Here is a 19,758-nt window from a genome sequence, read left to right as displayed (position 1 = left end):
AACAAACAAACAAAAAACAAATAAAATGCAGGTCCAGATTCATTCCCAATAATATGTGTTGCGATGTTACTTATAATAGTAAAAAACAGGTATACATATTAGAAGAAAGGTTAAATCAATAATGTATAAATATGATGGATTAGTATACACAGATTGTGATATAATATTAAGCCAAAAAGAGGTTGTAAGTTTCTTTTATATCTGTGTTTTTTAACGTACATTTTAAAAACAAGCACAAGGGACTTCCCTGGTGGCGCAGTGGTTAAGAATCCAACTGCCAATGCAGGCGACACGGGTTCGAGCCCTGGTCTGGGAAGATCCCACATGCCGCGGAGCGACTAAGCCTGGGCGCCGCAACTACTGAGCCTGCGCTCTAGAGCCTGCGAGCCACAACTACTGAGCCCACGTGCCTAGAGCCCGTGCTCCGCAACAAGAGAAGCCACCGCAACGAGGAGTCTGCTCGCCGCAACTAGAGAAAGCCCACACACAGCAAGGAAGACCCAACGCAGCCAAGAATAAATAAATAAATAAAACAAGCACAAGAGGACATGCAGTGACCTCAGCTTGTTGTGCTGTTGAAGGCCCCTGAGTGTGGATACAGGGCAGTTCTGCTTGTTCGACTTTCTTCACTTTGGAAACATCCCCTACTTAGCAAGATAGAAAGGAAACCTTAAAAGGTTGGAGATAAAAGGTGATGTTGTAGCCTATGGCAGCCTTAACTGACTGCTCCGGACCTGGGTGTGTAATTCTCAGCCCTGGCTGAAACCTACAGACACTGACGAGGCAGCAAGCTGCGTGTGGCAGCCAGACTCCATGCACAGAGCTCAGGCCAAGGGCACGTTGCAGAACACCTAGTCACCATCTGGGAGGCTGGTCAGTCTTCCTGAAATATGAACAAACATGTTCAGGTGCTTCTGGAGCCTGGTAATACGTCGTTGAGCGGACCACCTGGGCACCAGCCTCTGCCACAGGGTCAGGGAGACAGGACCCCAACAGGCAGATAGTTGGGACAGTGTTCCATGGACACGCGCAGAGGGAAGCTTGTCCCTCTGTGCCCAGTCAGGCCCAGGAAGGTCGCCTGCCCCCTTGCCCAGGACAGCCTGGACAGTGGATGGTCTGCACAGGGCAGCAGTACGTGAAGTTGTCAAGGACCCAGGGAAGCTCAGCTGTAGTTTTCACATTTAATCCACAGCCAAGTCCCTGTTCTGGCTCTTCCAAGGGACCAGAAAAGTTTTGTTTTGTTTGTTTCTAGTCACCCAAGCGGGAAAGGAATGCTGAGATTTTTGGAATATGGTAATAACTGATGTGATGCGTCTATGATGTTTGAAAACCTGCTATGATCTTGTGGCGTGCAGGTTCCTGAACCGCTTTGTGAAAGCTCCTTATAAAGAAAGACTCTGCGCTTGTTTTTAGCAGCTGAACTGTAGCTCTTAAACAGTGAAGCCCACCCACCTCCTTTTGAATAAAAAAGCTTTGGTTCTAACACCTCTTCCTTGAAACACCTCAAACAACCTTTCTTTGATTTGTTTTGGGTTCTTTTTTTTTGCAGTACGCGGGCCTCTCACTGCTGTGGCCTCTCCCGTTGAGGAGCACAGGCTCCGGACGCGCAGGCTCAGCGGCCATGGCTCACGGGCCCAGCCTCTCCGCGGCATGTGGGATCTTCCCGGACCGGGGCACGAACCCACGTCCCCTGCATCGGCAGGCGGACTCTCAACCACTGCGCCACCAGGGAAGCCCCTGTTTTGGGTTCTTTGGGGTTTTTTTTTTTTTTTTTTGGCTGCACCGCCCGGCTTGTGGGATCTTAGTTCCCTGATCAGGGACTGAACCCAGGCCCTCAGCAGTGAGAGCATGGAGCCCTAACCACTGGACCGCCAGGGAATTCTCAAACAACCATTTAGAGAAGGTGTTGAAATGAGAGAAAGAAAGCTCCTTTTCAACCTGGCGTTTTCTCAGAACTGGAACTATTCAGAACATGACTATATTTATAGCATCTGTTGAATTTGGATTCCAGAGGAGTAGAAAGATTTACAATCAAAACTGTAGAGAGTTTGCCTTTCAGAACTGTGGTGGATACGTGTCCGCTAACGATGAGGGCAAAAAAATTACTGTCTGTTAAATGTTTTTTTAAAATCTCGCAGTAACTAAGGCAAAAATAGGACCACAATTCATAGAAAGAGCAAAAGTACATGAGAATTCACAGAAAACAAGCATCAGGAAACCGTTGGCTTCACAATCACGTGATGTGAATTAAAACAACAGTATTCCACAGCATACGTGTTAATTCAGGAAACAGTTTCTTGCTGTAAAGCCTTACGCTGCTAATCAGTGGGCGCGCTGATACCTTACTGTGATACCCCCCTGCTGACGGTATGACTCTTGATGACAAATTGGTCATACTGTCAAGAATCATAAAAGACATTCATAGCCTTTGATCCTGTAATCCTAATCCCAGAAAATGATCATTTAAAAGAATACCGTGAAAATGATATCATGAACATGTTCCTTGCATTTTTAATTTACAATAGAAATCCGTAGAAGCACTGTTGATTCTGACAATAGAGGATCGTTAAGTAGCCATCAGGATGGTAACTGAGTAACGGAAGTGCTCACTTAGGGTGACTGCTGACAAGAATACCAAATTCTGTCTACATTACTATTGCAGTTTAAGTAACTAATAATAATAAACAGTGGATAAGGGCACAGAAAAGTTAAAAGTCTCTAGAGGTATATTAGGATGAGTTTTTTTTTTTTTTTTTTTTGCGGTATGCGGGCCTCTCACTGTCTGTTGTGGCCTCTCCCGTTGCGGAGCACAGGCTCCGGACATGCAGGCCCAGCGGACATGGCTCACGGGCGCAGCCGCTCCGTGGCATGTGGGATCTTCCCGGACTGGGGCACGAACCCGCATCCCCTGCATCGGCAGGTGGACTCTCAACCACTGTGCCACCAGGGAAGCCCTCTCTTTTTCATTTTCTGTATTACTTAATTAGGGTTTGTGCAGTAAGTCAGCGCTGGAGTAAGGAAAGCTGCAAAAAAAAATGCTGGAACTAAACCCAAACAGGAGAATGTGATCCCGTTTCAGAACCTGTGTCTGCAGCTCTGGCAGGTGGGCGTCCCACCGCTGTTCCCTAACAGCCTGACACCCTCCTGCCCCACGGAGACACTGGCTCATCCATCTTGAAGTCGAAACCTTTTTTCTAGAGCAAGTTCTTCTCAAAGAGGTGGTTAAGGACTCACCCCATCATCGACAGCTTGGTTGCAAACTCCAGTGACCCCTTCAAATAAGCAGAAAGGACGGCTGCTGTGGGTGGGAGCTGACATGACGTGGGGGCCCTAGATCCGTGCCCTCTCACCGTGGTCCCCACCCTGCAGTTCCAGAGGCTGGAGGCTGCCCTTGGGTGCCGCGAGCTTAGACCAAGGGCTGCAGGGGCGAGAGGGTGAGAGCCCAGCCCCTGCCCAGGTGGGGCCGGCCCTGGAAGCGGCTCGCCCCACAGCCCCTGGGGCTGAGACTGTGCCTGCAGTGTCTCCCCGTCCCCAGCTGCCCACCTCCCCCAGCCACCCAGGAAGAGCGGTACAAATGTGTTTCTAACCGCCCTGTCTTCAGTCCTGATCCCTTTGTTGTTCTGGGGTGCTGGGGGGCCCAGTCACCCACCCTCCTGCTGGACAGAGACCAGGGGCTCTGACAGGTTCCATGTCAGCCGCTAATCTCCCTGCATCCCTCTCTTGTCTCAGGCCAGGTACGCAGGCTTCCTCTTCCTGCACGAAGGGTGGCCACTGTGCATCCACGAGAAGGTGGTGGTGCAGCTGGCGCCCCTGCGCGGGGTCAGGCTCAGGCCTGGGGACTTCTACCTGCAGATCACTGTGGCAGCGGGGAAGCAGCCTGCCAGACTAGTCTTGAAACGCCTCTCCCGGCTTGGACAAGGCTCGGAGGAAGTCACTGTCCCTGAGACCATGTACGGCTGTGTCTTCACGGGAGAGTTCCTGGAACTGGTGAACGGGGAACAGAACAGTGTCCCCTTGCAAAACTGCTTGCTGACCTCAGGCTCGGCGGTCTACCGCACCCCCTGGAACAACGTCACAGACCCTGTCTTTGTCCCCACCACTGGAACCAACCTGCCCAGCTGCCCCAGCGGTCCTGGGCCTCAGCAGCCGCCACCCAACAGCGCCTCGGAGGCTCCAGCCCCGGTACCAACTGTGGCCAGTCCCGCTCCCCAGGGCAGCATGCCTTCCAAGCACACCCCAACCCTGCCCCACTGCGGTGGGCATCCCAGCAGTGACCAGCCCCGCCGTCTTCCTTCCCCAAGAAGGGCTGAGTGCGAAAGCCCCGGGACCCTGTCCGGGAGTCCCAGTGGAGGCCTCACTGGGGTTGGCCCCTCAGAGCAGGACCCCTGGGAGTGTCCTGAGAGCCCTGAAGGACCAGGAGGGAGGCTGGACCCCATGGTCAAGAAGGACGGCTCCAAGGCCCTCGCCTTCCACGCAGAGGTGGGCAGCCCGAGCTCCAGGAGGCGGCCGCCCAGGGCCCCAGCCAGTGTGGAGGCCAGACGCTGGTTCAGGAAGTCCTACATGGAGGCCCTGCAGAACCCTATGCCCCTGGGCTCCAGCTCTGAGGAATCCATCAGGGACGAGGCCTGTGGCTCTCAGACCCACGGCCACAGGGCCAGGGGGGCCAGGGCAGCGGCCAGTCTCACCCAGAAAGAGATCCCTGGCCCTGTGGGAGACCCCCAGGAGATCCCGAGACAGGAGAGTGGTCCAGGAGCTGCAGGGAGGACCCTTCCCAGGAGGTCTCGATCCTGGGATAGGTCCCTCAGAAGCTCCCGAGGTGACACCTGGCGGGCCTCCCAGCACTTAGCCAGCACTCGGCCAGGGGCTCTCCTGGGAGGACAAGCTGTGGGGACCAGAACCACAGGCTCCAGCTGTCCAGGCACAGGGGAGAGTCCCAGCTGCACAGGAGAGGAAGGTAAATGTCCACCCCCACTCCCCCCACACTCCCCTCCCCCCACTCTCCCCTCCCCCCCACTCTCCCCTCCCCCCCACTCTCCTCCCCCCGACACTCCCCTCCTCCTCCTCCCCTCTCCCACCTGTGACAATTGGTCTGGTCACTTGATTCAGTAGAAGCCTGTCTCCATGTCCGTATCAACTGTTGAAAATGTTTACATGTATTCATTTCCGGGACTGCCACAGCAAGGTACCACAGACTTCATGGCTCTGAACAGCAGAAAATTATCCTCACGGTTCTGGTCCTAAAGTCCAAGATCAAGGTGTCCCAGGGTCCCACTCCCTCCAGAGGCTTCAGGGGAGAGTCCTTCCTGTCTCTTCTGGCTACTGGAGCCCCAGGCATCCCTTGGCCAAATTCATTGCCCTTCACCCTGTGTCTCACCGTGCCTCCAACCTCCCTCTCCTTTCTCTTGTAAAGACACCTATCATTCAATTTAGGGCCCACCCTAAACTTCACTAGTTCAATTCTGCAAAGAGCCTTTTCCAAATAAGGTCACATTTGTGAGAGGGTGAAGCCCCTCTCTCTGAGGAGATGCATGAGAGCGAGGACCCACTTTCTCTGAGGTGGTGCTCAGAAAGGAGGCCCCCCTCTCTGAGGTGACGTGTGAGGGCCAGGAACCCACTCTCTGAGTGATGCTGGTGGACGTAGCCCCTTCTCCCTGAGGTGATGCTCAAAAAGGAGTCGAGATGACGCATGAGGACAAGGCCCCCCTCTCTGAGACGACAAGTGACAGCAAGGACCCTGTGTCTTAGCAGATGTGTGAGGTGAGAACTCCTTGTCTGAGGAGATTTGTGAGGGTGAAACACCCTCTCTGAGATCATTCTTAAGGATGAGGAACCCCTCTGAGGTGTTGTGTGAGGGTGTAACCCCCCCTCTCTGAGGTGATTCTTGAGGTCCAGGCACCCCTCTATGAGGTGACACTGGAGGGCAAGGCCCCATTCTCTTTTGTGACAAGTGACTCGAGGACCCACTCTGAGGAGATGTGTGAGGGCAGAAAGAAACCTTTCTCATTGAAGTGGTGTGTTTGGAGGATGAGGCCCCCCTCTCAGAGGTGATACGTGCGTGAAGATCCCCTTTCTCAAGAGGTGTGTGAGGCGAGGAAGGTCTCTCTGAGGCATGTATATGGCCAGACCCCCACACTGAGGAGATGCATGAGGGTGGTGCCACCCTCTGTGGAGAGGTGTGTGAGGCAGCGACCACCTGTCTGAGGTGATTCTTGAGGTCGAGGCTCCTCTCACTGAGCGGATGTGTGAGGGTGAAGCCTCCTCTCTGAGTTGATGTATGAAGCAAGGACCCTTTCTTTGAGGGGACGAGTGAAAGCGAGGCCCCCTTCTGACATGATGGCCGAGGGAGAATCCCTTCTTTTACGCAGCGTGGAGGGTGAGGACGCCCCCTCTGAGGTTATGTGTGAGCTCGAGGCCTCAATCTCTGGGGTGATGCAGGAGGTTGCGGTCACGATCCATGACATCATTCGGTATAAAATGTTTCTCCCTTGGGTGTTTTCTGGTTGTCAGGATCTGAGAACCCGTTTATTTATGTGATTTATTTATTACTCCTCAGGAAAAGCCTGACCTGAGATGTGCTCACTGACCTTTCCCACCAGAAATGGGACAAGTTCACAGGTCTCCTGTTTTCTCCTTGCATTTGTAGCTGCCTTCAGACCAGAGAAGTGCGTTATCGTTGACCAGGTCTCTTTGCTTTGTGCAGCTGATGTCTATGCAGAGGGCAGCAGCTTCCGAGGAAGCAGCCCCATCCGGTGTTCGGACCTGCTTGCTGAGCCGCTGTGCCCCGAGGGTGAAGGGTGGGCACCTGGCACAGGAGACCTGCCCAGCCGGGCGCCCAGGCAGGAGCTGGAACTCAACCAGGAGCTACTGCAGTCCGGGGCGGTCACCCTCCCAGGTGAGCATGGCTGTCTTGCCAACAACACACCACAGGCCAGCGGCTTCTTAACAACACAACTTCACTTACCACGGCCCTAGAGGCTGAATGCCCACGATCAAGGTGCAGCGTGGTGGGTGCCGGTGAGGGCCCCTTCCTGGTTCACAGTCAGCACCTTTTCACCGTGTCCTCACGTGGCAGGTGGGCAAAGGGTCTCTCTTTTATAAGGGCATTAATCCCATTCATGTGGGCTCCACCCTCAGGAACAAAGCCCCTCCCACAGGTCTCACTTCCAAATTCCATCAAATCAGGCATTAAGATTTCAACACATGAATTTGGGGGGTTACAAACAGTCAGAGCATGGCAGTGGTCCTCACCCTCCCAGGTGAGCCAGGCTGTCATCTGCCCAGGTGAACGCCAGGCTCTACCCTCCCAGCAGAGCTCACATCTAAGCCGATAACTCAAATAGTGTTTGCAGATCCTGGCTCCATGCTCCTCGAGCTTGAAGCCGCGGGTGTCCCTATGGGGGCTACCCCCTTTCACGATGGCCCCTTGTTAGTTCACAGCCTCCTGGGACCTTCCCGGGTGGAATCTGAAATTGCCCACATACTCACAGAGGGCAGAGAGAGACCGAAGCAAGAGGCCACGCTCCACATTGGCAGGCGGCAGGTAACTTATATACTAGGCTTGTATTGGGCGGCCTCGAGATTTCCACCCCGCCCGCCAGAGTCTTGAAGTTTACCTGGAGGGAGACCCTAGCCGGGCTCAGTCACGTCACTCTCCAGTCGATCTCGATGCACACCATTATCTCCAGGGTGCGTCTTGAGGCAGGTTCTGGGAACGAGGAGGGCAGAGGAGCACAGGGGCCTGGGTCCAGCTCGGGGGTCAGCTAGCGGTCACATCCTTTCAGTGACCTCTTCCAACACCTCTGTTTCTGCAGGAACCCGAGACCGTCAGGGAAGAGCGGTGGTGCAGGTCTGTACAAGGGGCCCACTCTGGTCCAGCGAACACATGTCCAGTGGCGAGCTAACCCGTCTGCTGAAGTACCTCCACAGCATCCCCAGGTGGGACTGAGCCAGCCTCCAGTTTTCAGACCCTTTGAGGATAAACCCAGCTGAGGTGTAATCTCGGGTGGCTCCCGGGTCTGCCGTCTGGCGCGTCACTGCGGCAGGTCCCGTCTCCCACCTCCCCCTCCTTCCGGGCCCTCGTGCGGGGCTGTCACGTGCCGTCCCCCACACACCCCATCCCTCCCGTGCACCTGGACCCCTCTCCCCCGAGTGCAGGCCTGGATTCTGCGTTGCTCTTCCTTGTGCAGTACTGGCTTTAAGCATTATTTGTCTACATGTTTTATGCTCCACCTCTTTCTAAAAAAGATTTGAAGTGACCTTGATTAAAGACACGAGCTGATACAAACAGAATATTTAGTATAACCAGGTGAAGAAATTGTACAAATAGGAGGTACCTGGTGCCAGAAAGCAGGAAAGACTGACCGCGAACTAGGCCTTGTGGCATCGCTGGGCCTCCGGGCAGCCAGCAGCATACGCGCCAGGAAGAAAGTGCACCAGCCCCTCCAGAGCTGCACCTTCCTGGTGTGGAATTCCAGGGGACCTTGCCTCCTGCGCCCTACACAAGGAAGCAGACATGCTTGGGTGACCCTCCCCAGGGCTCTCCACGGACCAAGGACAGAGATGGGGGCGGATGGAGAACCGGAGTCACGCGCATTGTTTGGGGCCCCTCACCCCCATCAGGTGCAGACGGGCTTCGGGCTCCCTCACGGCCATCAGACCAAGAGCCTCCACGGTGCCGGGTGGACGTAGCCCCAGGGCTCAGTCCTAAGGTCAACGGCCCAGGTTTGAATCCCGGCCCCGAATCCCAGCCCTGCCCTTGGCTGGAGTCGGTAGTGTGCCATGATGGAGGGATGTCTCATGGGTGTGCTAGAGGGGCTAGAAATAATCTCTGTGCAGTCCCTAGAGTAAAGTCACATGACCTCACATGAGAGCGTGCTGGGTGACTCCTGGCCACGTGTGCGTGCGTGTGGGAACACGCTACCTGGTGTGCCCTCGCGTGACGTGGGAGCGTTCCTGGTATAGGACCACCCGTGACCTCATGCTTGTTTGTGGAGTATTGACTTTCTGTTGAAATTTTTTCTGAAGTAGCACGGGTACAGTCAGTGTGGGAACACATAGGCAGGAAAGGACTTAAAATACTGCATTCCCCCAGGCTCCTTCGCAGAGCGAGGCTCCCAGGTATTTGCAGGGCCTACTTTTACTGCACTGAGCCTAGGATTTCAAACTTATCTTTCAGCAGAGATTTCAAAATATAAGGAAACGACTCTGAAAAAAATTAGTTTCATCCTTGCACTAGTTCATACTCTATAAGCCTCAGGTAAACACCTTCAAAGCCCTAGAATAATGACATTTTCTGTTTACCAGAAGCTTTCCTTTGAGCACTGCAGGGAGGTCCTGATTGACCAGGGCCCCCCGAGAGAAAGGAGTGAGACTGCTGTGGAGTCTGGGACCGGGGCTGAGCTGGACGTCCAGACCCTGCTCTTTCCGCTTCGCCACAGCCGGTGCAGACAGCATATGCCGCTGCTCGCCTGCTCATGAAGACCCGGGAGAAGAATGTTTCTGAAGACTCAGGGAGCTTGTTCCGGAGTCCGAAGGTTTGGCTGGTTATTCCCCAACAAGGGCTATAACCGTGAACGTCCTGATAGAGAGCGGCACCGGGAGAAGCCACATGCCCTCAGCTCTTGGGAAGAGGCACCTGAGATGCCGCATTTTTGGGAGGAGCGCCCGGGAGAGTCTCATCATCGGTTCCTGCAGGTGTGTTACAAGGAGCCCCGCATTCCTGAGTTGGCCTCGTGAAAGGACTGCCATCAAACTCTTAGATACACAGAACGTTAAACTCGGAAAGGGTCTTGGCTGTTATCCATGCACCCCCCTGCGCTATGCAGGAGTCCATGCATCCATCCTGCCATCCACACTTACCTGGGAATACAAAAGGCAACAGCAGAAGTTCCTGCCCTGATGGAGACTCACACGTGAACCCGAATGGTCGCAGCTCCCAGGGAGAGACAAGCCCACAGCGCCGAGAGGGACTTCCCAGACATACTGTGTCCTGGAGGAGGGAGAGGGTTTGCAGACAAGAGGGGAAGCAAGAGCACACAAGGCCTGGAGCAGTCGGGCACTTTCTGAGGACGGAAGACGCTGTGAAGACAGCAGGCCCCCCTGGGCCGAAGACCATGGCGTGTGGCAGGCCGAGCGGCCTGCAGCTTCAGGAAGACAGTGCAGAGGCTTCCGCAGAAGTGCAGACCCAGACATCCAGGCAGGTCTGCACAGCGGCCTGGGGTGGACCACGGACCCCAAGGGGCCAGACTGGGGGCCTGGAGGCCGCCTGCCGCTGGGAGTGAGGGCGAAGCAGAGGCGTCAGGGGATCCAGAGCAGGGGCAGGCAGAAGGGGAGGGGATCTGCTCTGGGGGTCCAGTTGGCACCAATGTGGATGCAGGAATGAGCAAAGGGATCCGTCTCAGCCACTCAGGACCAGGGTCCAGCGGCTGTCTGACCCCGGGAACAGCCCCCAGGAAGGGCGGGGCTGTCCTGCCAGCTGCCAGGTGGGTGACGTCATAGAGGAGAGCCTGTGAGTCACTGAGCACGACCGCCCCTGTGGTCCTGGTGAGGCCACTTGCTGGGCTCTGGGGCCGCTATTGACTTGGCAGATGATGGGAAACCCCAGGGCCGGGGGCACCAGGGAAGGGAGGCCCACGACGACAGAGCAAGATCCAGCCGTCCCTGCTGGAGGCCTCCGGTCGGACCGGCAGGGTGGACACGAGACCCTCCGAAGAAATGGAGCATCTCGCCTAGCTCCTGACAGCACTGACCAGGACCCGTGTGGCCAAGCAGGCGGGCACCGAGAAGTCCCTGGGCAGAGACATGGCGTCCACCTGCCTGCTCCCACCTGGGCCTCGAGGAGCCGCCAGCACCAGACGCATCAGCTTGGGCTCCGCAGCCCCACTTCTGTCCTCATACCCGGCTTCCCCAAGAAACACCCTTCAAATGTTCTTTAGCAGTTTTACCCCAAATGGAACACCTGACTGGGGGGCGAACAGGAACGCGGCACTAAAGCTGTGCCGCTCTGCAGCTTTGTGTCAGCAGGCCTCAGGTCCCGGGCTCAGTTAGAACACCCGCGGACACTGGAAGCTGCGGTGGAAGGCGGTTCCCAGGGACACCGAAAGTCCTGAAGAATGAGCATACCAACTTGGCCCGGCCCGTCCTTTCCTATTGAATCTGGGACTGAACTGTCCTTTCCTATTGAATCTGGGACTGAACTGTCCTTTCCTATTGAATCTGGGACTGAACTGTCCTTTCCTATATGAATCTGGGACTGAACTGTCCTTTCCTATTGAATCTGGGACTGAACTGTCCTTTCCTATTGAATCTGGGACTGAACTGTCCTTTCCTATTGAATCTGGGACTGAACTGTCCTTTCCTATTGAATCTGGGACTGAACTGTCCTTTCCTATTGAATCTGGGACTGAACTGTCCTTTCCTATTGAATCTGGGACTGAACTGTCCTTTCCTATTGAATCTGGGACTGAACTGTCCTTTCCTATTGAATCTGGGACTGAACTGTCCTTTCCTATGGAATCTGGGACTGAACTGTCCTTTCCTATGGAATCTGGGACTGAACTGTCCTTTCCTATTGAATCTGGGACTGAACTGTCCTTTCCTATTGAATCTGGGACTGAACTGTCCTTTCCTATTGAATCTGGGACTGAACTGTCCTTTCCTATTGAATCTGGGACTGAACTGTCCTTTCCTATTGAATCTGGGACTGAACTGTCCTTTCCGATTGAATCTGGGACTGAACTGTCCTTTCCGATTGAATCTGGGACTGAACTGTCCTTTCCGATTGAATCTGGGACTGAACTGTCCTTTCCTATTGAATCTGGGACTGAACTGTCCTTTCCTATTGAATCTGGGACTGAACTGTCCTTTCCTATTGAATCTGGGACTGAACTGTCCTTTCCTATTGAATCTGGGACTGAACTGTCCTTTCCTATTGAATCTGGGACTGAACTGTCCTTTCCGATTGAATCTGGGACTGAACTGTCCTTTCCGATTGAATCTGGGACTGAACTGTCCTTTCCGATTGAATCTGGGACTGAACTGTCCTTTCCGATTGAATCTGGGACTGAACTGTCCTTTCCGATTGAATCTGGGACTGAACTGTCCTTTCCTATTGAATCTGGGACTGAACTGTCCTTTCCTATTGAATCTGGGACTGAACTGTCCTTTCCTATTGAATCTGGGACTGAACTGTCCTTTCCTATGGAATCTGGGACTGAACTGTCCTTTCCTATGGAATCTGGGACTGAACTGTCCTTTCCTATGGAATCTGGGACTGAACTGTCCTTTCCTATGGAATCTGGGACTGAACTGTCCTTTCCTATTGAATCTGGGACTGAACTGTCCTTTCCTATTGAATCTGGGACTGAACTGTCCTTTCCTATTGAATCTGGGACTGAACTGTCCTTTCCTATTGAATCTGGGACTGAACTGTCCTTTCCTATTGAATCTGGGACTGAACTGTCCTTTCCTATTGAATCTGGGACTGAACTGTCCTTTCCTATTGAATCTGGGACTGAACTGTCCTTTCCTATTGAATCTGGGACTGAACTGTCCTTTCCTATTGAATCTGGGACTGAAGCTTCTGGTCGCACAGGACAGACAACGGGCTTTTCAAAGGCACGTGGCGAGAGATGTACTTTCAGGGGATGCTCTGCAGCCCTGCATCGACCCGAACACACAAAGGAGTACAAAGACTCCCAGGAACCTCCGGCTCCTGGATGAAGGCCCTGCTTCACTCACCCAGAGCTGCACCTGCGTGGATGTCGGTGGGCAGGAGAGAGAAAGCAGACCTCCCCACCGCTGGTCCACCACAGTGAGCCCCGCTTGCCCTACCTCCAACTGAGAAGCAGCTGATTCCTCAGGAAGCGGAAGGTGGATGTGTATCAAGCCAAGAGTCCCGAACTCGTAGAGCCAAGAGCATCTGGGTGGGGACGCGTCTCGTGGAGAGACAGGGAAACTCGCTCTGGACGAGATTTAACACGTCCTGTCTTTCTTTCTCCAGGAAGGAGGTGCGGGAGCTGGGGCTGGTCATCCTGGTGGACGCACGCAAGAGCCTGGCCGCCCCCGCCCTCTCCCAGGCCCTGGCAGCCCTGCAGGTGAGCAGGTGGGTCCCGTCCTGGGGCGCTGAGCTTCTCCAGGCGCAGGGGGTCAGCAGCCGCCACCTCCCTCGTGTGAATCTGGAGACGTGGGGAGGGGCCTGTGCTTAGAGGTGGAAGGAGCAAAGCAGGTTTCTGCTTCTGCCCCCTCCCGGTCTCGCTGCAGACCTTCAAGTCCAGCTGGCCAGGGTCAGCCATGCAGACGTTCTGGTTTGTACTCTGACTCAGCAGGAACAGTGATGACGTCCCTTCACACCGTCTCCGTGTCTACTCTCCGACTAAATCCGGGTGCAGGGTAGCTAGTCACCCTCCCAGACAGGAATGGAGGCCTGCAGGGGCGGCCGCCACTCACTGTGGGGTGTGGGCCCTGGTCATTGGGCGGCCAGGAGTCCCAGAGCCCTCTGGGACGGGGTCAAGGCCGGTGGTCTAGCGGTGGCCTCAGGAAGCCCCAAGCCTGGATTCCAGGTCATGAGTAGAATCCAGGGAGTCCCTGGAACAGGGAGAGAGGCACCACTGGTTGTTTCAGGGACCCAGGGCCAGATGGGAGCCTGAGAACATTCAGTCTCCCTCAGATGTGTGCACACAGGGCTCCTGTGTGCCAAGCGCTGTGCTGGGGTCCGGGCTCTCAGAGGCACCTGGAGCTGCAGCTGCTCCAGTGGCTCCTGAGCTAACACCGTTTCCTCTGTTCCGTCTCTAACGGTACAGCACTGGTCACTGTTCTCACCCAGGCGCCTACATTTTAGGGACGCCGAACAGCTCTTTCAAGGAAAGATTTAGTGACTGAGGTTGGAGCAAGTCTGATCAGCTGGAGAGCAGAGTCTGGGGAAAGCAAAGAGGGGCCCGGCAGACAGGCTCTGCGTGGGGCGGGGCTCGGGGGAGGCCAGGCCGGAGCGGCTTGGGGAGAGGATCCGAACTTCCAGGCGAGGGGAGAGGCGGGCACAGCGTGCTGTATGGCATGCCGCGTGCTGTACCGCGTGTGTGTTGTGTGCGGGACGGAGCAGAGCAGGGCCAGACAGCCAGGAAGACACAGATGCACGTCTGCACACTCCGTGGGCGTTTCCTAAAGCGGGAGGACTGGCAGCTCTGCCCCTTTGGCATCCGATGGGAACGTGAATATCATCAACCTTGAAGAGCCCGTGGAAATCAGGGCTCCAGCCTCAGGCGGAGACGAGCGAGCCCTTCGCAGAAAGTCTGCCGCGCTTCCCCACCCTAGCTGTTGACCTGAGATCTAGGCAGATCGGACCTGGCCACTTACCGGTTTCCCCAGCATTTCTTTTTGTTCAGACTTCCCTTAAATCTTGGGCCACTCGGGTCCCATGGGGGAGTCAGGCCTGAGAGAGGTGGTCCCTGACCACCCATTGCAACTCCCAGAGCAGAAGCTGGGAGCTGGGGAAACGTCAGCTACGTCTGGGACATTTTATCACACACGAATAGTCTAAGGAGCTTCACGATGGGGTTACGAGAGGAGATCCAATTCTTTTCCATGTCTGGACATAATTGTTCCACAAAGCTGGCTTTCAGACAGCCCTGAGGGCCTTGCAGAGAAAGCTGGCCTGCAGACCTCTGCCCTGTTTTTGGCTCAGCTGACAGCAAGATTTCCGATGCAAATGAGAGGAATGGAAATGAGCTGGAATTTAAGGATCATGTGTCCATTTTCAATTTAAGTTTTGAGGGATGTATAAAAGTACTTAAATATTTTTACAAAGGGCAAAACATTTCAGCTGTTCTTCATATCTACCTCAAATAAGTATACTTCAAATTTGTTAAATTATTAAAGTTCAGATACCATAAAAATCTTTCCATTTTGAAAAGGGAATAGTGATTTTTTTTCCCTTGGTGGAAGAAACTCCTGAGACTTTGCACATCCCTTACCCCACTCACAGCAGGTAACTATTACCTTATTAACATGGTAATTGTCATAAATCATTAACTGTTCTCTCTTATCTGAGAATTAACATTAATTCTCTTTGAAATAGTAACAAATCCTAATAGTAAAAAATCACTCAAATAGGAATATATAAGAAATACAAAACACTTCTCCAAACTGTTTGTAGTTTTAATGCCTGATAACTCAAAATTTTAGCCAAACTGAGTAAGAGAAATAGAATATGGCTCTAAAATAGGAAAACAAGATTGTTCTTCTCTATGGCTTTTCTATGGCTTATCCATTCAACAAATATTTACAAAGTGTCATCCACAAGAAGCCACTTAACAGTAATATAAGTACATAGGATGAACTTAAGACAGATAAGATATCAGTTAGTCCTGAGGCCCATCCAGTAGATTCATCTCAAAATAGGGGGTTACAAAAAAGCCTAAAATTTGTTTATAAGAAAGTATTAAAAAGTAAAGCCTTAGGAAATATGAATGAAGAAACACTGGGTAAATAAAAGCATCTTATTGCGGAATGATCTGGCCTCAGTATAATCTAGCAGACAGAAACAGGAGTTTGATTAAAGTCATAAACACTTTTTAAAAATAAGATTTTTTTCAACCAATAGAGTTGGAACAATTGGACATCTGTATGCAAAAGAAAAGAAAAAAAAGAAATCTTCAACACATACTTCATATGATATATAAAAATTAACTGAAAATGGATCTTAGACCTACATGTAAAATCTAAAACTGCAAAACCACCAGAAGAAAACATAGAAAATCTTCATGACCTTGGTTTAGTCAACTATTTCTTAGCTCTGACCCCAACAGCATAATCCATAAAAGAAAAAAATGGTAAATTGAACTTCATCCAAATTTAAAACTTCTCCTCAGAAGGCATTGTTACTAAAATGAAAATACAAAGCCAAGACTGTGATAAAATGTTTGCAAAACACATATCTGTTAAAAGACTTGTATCCAGAATATATAAAGTCTCAGAACTCAATAGTAAGAAAAAAAAAGTCCAGTAAAATATGGGCAAAAAAAAAAAAAAAATATGGGCAAAATATTTGAACAGACTTTACCAAAAACAATTGATGAACGGGAAATAGGCACATAAAAATATGTTCAGGGCTTCCCTGGTGGCGCAGTGGTTGAGAGTCCGCCTGCCGATGCGGGGGACACGGGTTCATGCCCTGGTCCGGGAGGATCCCACATGCCGCGGAGCGGCTGGGCCCGTGAGCCACGGCCACTGGGCCTGAGCGTCCGGAGCCTGTGCGCCGCAACGGGAGAGGCCACAGCAGTGAGAGGCCCAAGTACCGCTAAAGAAAAAAATATATATATGTTCAACGTCTTTAGTCACTGGAGAAATGCAACTTAAAACCAAAATGAGATCACACATACAGCTACAACCACAAACTTGACAAGAACAAGACCGTGGTGTTGCCGGTGGGACGCAGGACAGTGTAGCCACTCGGGAGGACTATCTGGCTGTTAGTCACAAGCTAAACATACACTTAGCCATAGCACCCGGCAAACCAATGGCTGGATATTTACACAAAAGAAATGAAAACACAGTGTTCACGGGCTTTGTTTATGATCGCCAGAAACTGGAAACAACACACATGTCCTTCATCTGCTGAGTGAACGACAAGACTGTGGTGCCTGCAGTCGAGGTAACATGATGAGCAGTGAGAGGCGTGAGCTACTGACCTCCCAGCAATGGGGATGCGTCTCAGGGCAGTGTGCTAAGTGAGAGAAGCCGATACTGCACTGCATGAGTCCACTCATACGATATATGGAAAGGCAGTTTACGGAGACAGAAAACACATGGGTGATTGCCAGGGACTGTGGAGCTGGACTACAAGGCACATGAAGAAATGTGCGGGATGCTAAACTGTCTTATATCTTCATTGTGGTGGTGGTTACGTGACTATAAGTTACGTTAAAACTTAGAGAACGGTACACGAAAAAGGGTGAATTTATCCTATGTTAATTATAATCAATAAACCTGATTACCTTAAAATTCATAAGGGCAAATAATTTATATTCACAGCAAAGGCAACTACATTTTATGCATTTTAGGAACTTTTGGAACATATCAAAGTAGAACCAATAAAAATTGGACAATTTTATTAACTCAGTGAAGTTAAAAATTAGAAAGCTAATCAGTATTTCTTATTTCAGAACACATCTCCTCCCTTAATTCATAGTATTTTGCTGCTGGTGGATAAAGAATCAGCATTTAGGCCTGACAAGGATGCAACAATTCAGGTAATGGTTTTAGACCGTAAGCACCAGACTGACTGATGACTCTGACAGATAGACCCTGAGTGATGCATACAATTAAATATCAGGGCACCTAGATGAGATAACGCACGAAAGAATTTCTGTAAGATCTAGTTGCTTCCGTACAGGAGCCTGGAAACCTGTCTCCGATGCCTTGAATTCTTGCAGGACCCCTGCAGAGCATAACATTAGAAAACTTTTTAAAATCTGGTTTTTCTTCTCCACCTGATTTGTTTTCTTTCCTTCTCTTCTTGCTTCTTTCTCTTTTATCTGAAAATATCTTTACTTTGCCTTCATTCATTTTTTTAAAATGTTCTCTCTTCCCCTCAGATTTCTTTTCTGTTTTTCTTTATTTATTTTTATTTACTTATTTTTGGCCATGCCACATGGCTTGCGGGATCTTGGTTCCTGACCGGGAATTGAACCTGTGCCCCCTGCAGTGGAAGCACAGAGTCCTAACCACTCGACCGCCAGGGAATTCCCAGCCTTCATTCTTGAAGGATATTTTCACTAGATATAGAATTCTGGCTTGACAGTAGTTTGTTTGTTTGTTTTTTCCGCACTTTAAAGATGTTGTTCTGGTGTCTTCTGGCCTTCCTAGTTTCTGATGAAAAGTTCATAGTAAAAAAGTTCATCTATAGGAAATGTGTCATTTTTCTCTGGCCACTTCTAAGATTTTCTCCTTCTTCTTTAGCAAATTGACTATAACGTGACTCGGCATGGTTTTCTCCTTATTTATCCTGTTAAGTTTGCCTGAACTTCTTGAACATTTACGTTTATGTTTATCGCCAAATTTAGGAAGTTTTCAATCATTATTCCTTAAGAGTCTTTTCTGCTCATTCTCTCCTCTCTTTCTTGATTTCAGTTACACATACAGTAGTGATATTGTCCCATAAGTCTTTGAGAATCTGGGAGGTTTTTTCACTTTTTTTCTTCTCTTTTCTTCAGATCAGATTGTTTCTATTGACCTATCTTCAAGGTCACTGACTCCATTCAGCTATTAAGCCCATCCAGTGAGTTTTTTAGTTCAGATATTGTGTTTTTCAGCTATAAAATTTTCAGTGGGTTTTAAAATAGATTTTCTATGTTTCTGCTGAGATTTCCTATTCTCTCATTAATTGCAAGCATCTTTTCCTTTACATCATTGACATAGTTATAATAGCTGTTTTATTTCAAGTCCTGTCATAATTAATTACAACATCTGTGGTCTTTTCTGGGTTGATCTCTGTTGATTGTCTTTTCCTGAAGCTTCAGAATGAGTCACATTTTCCTGATTCTTTGTGTGTCAAGTAATTTTGGATTATCTTTTGAACATTGTGAATATTCTGTTGTAGAGACCCTGGATTCTATTATAAACCTCCACAGAATGCTGTTTTAGCATGCATTTAACTTGATTAGACTGAGTAGGTCCAATTACACACAACTGGAGCTCCCTTTCCCCAGCTTTCTCCGTGGGGTGGATATTGACCTTCACGTTCTGCCCCAGCTCTATCCTCTGGCTGTTTAGGCCAGAAAGATGCCCATTTTCTATCAGAGTTTCAGCCACTCCAGCCTCACCATATTGGCAGCCTGCCTTCAGGCCAAAGCCACAAAAACAGGGAGCCACCCCATGCCAGTCCTTTTACCCAGTTTCAGTTGCCTCCATGGTGGCTTTGTTCACCCTCCAGAGCTTTCGGATGGCTGTCGTTATACTTTATCCAGAGTCTGGTTTTGTCTGGGGAGGTTCAACTCTGCCAAACCAGAAGTAGCTCATCCTTGATTCATCCTCTCACTTTTCGCTTCCTCCTGCTGCCCTTTCCCTTTTCCTGTTAACATCTTGCCGTCTCTTCTTCCCCAACTTTTCCATTCTTTTGGTCTTTCCTCTGTTTCTCTTTGCTGTCTCTCCTTTCACGTCTCAGTTAGATTCCTGTGTCCAGCCACATATACTCCAGTAATGCCACCAGCAGACAGGATAGCTGAACCCTAAAGTTGCTTCTCAATCCTCTCAACCGAGTAACCCAGCAGTTTTCCCAGGAGTGAGCCATTCTAGTGGTTTTTCCTGAGAGCTGCGTCCATGGCCATGACCAGTGATTGCCTTCCTTGGCAGTGTGAGCTGGTGGGTTCCCTGAAGGCCCTGCACAAATTTGTCGACAGCTCTCAGCTGACTGCAGACCTCGAGGGCTCCTTTCCCTACAGCCACAGTGCCTGGATCTGCTTCCGTCGGGTAAGGTGCAACTCAGCTGCTGCACATGCCAGTCTCCTGGGCTTCTCCTTAGATGGATTTTTTACTTAAATCAGAAAAGGGCATCCCCCCACCAAGTGTCACACCTGTCATAGTTGCCATCAACAGTCTGTTTCTGGACAGCCACACCATGGCACACTTGAGAATGCCACTGAAACCCCACCCTGGGCAGGGGAGGAACTTCTGTAGATGTGCAGAGGTCACCGGGCGGCCGCACGGCAGGCTTTGCAACCTGAGATGGGTTCAAATGTGGGAAGTCACAGCTGCTTGTTTCAACAT

At 51.2% G+C, this 19,758-nt stretch overlaps 1 protein-coding gene across 1 annotated transcript in view; it reads left to right on the top strand.

The window, feature by feature from the left end:
* PLEKHG4B (pleckstrin homology and RhoGEF domain containing G4B) overlaps positions 1-19,758 on the top strand; it is a 55,523-nt gene that overhangs the window by 20,183 nt on the left and 15,582 nt on the right. The window contains 6 exon segments of the mRNA XM_032626587.1: positions 3,730-4,954; positions 6,701-6,892; positions 7,812-7,935; positions 13,001-13,094; positions 17,157-17,243; positions 19,345-19,461. Coding sequence (XP_032482478.1) covers positions 3,730-4,954; positions 6,701-6,892; positions 7,812-7,935; positions 13,001-13,094; positions 17,157-17,243; positions 19,345-19,461 — 1,839 coding nt within the window.

This window comes from Phocoena sinus, chromosome 3, assembly GCF_008692025.1.
Source record: "Phocoena sinus isolate mPhoSin1 chromosome 3, mPhoSin1.pri, whole genome shotgun sequence".
Lineage (NCBI taxonomy): Eukaryota > Metazoa > Chordata > Mammalia > Artiodactyla > Phocoenidae > Phocoena > Phocoena sinus.
The sequence above is the reverse complement of the archived record's forward strand: the minus strand, read 5'-3'. Positions and strand labels throughout refer to the sequence as shown.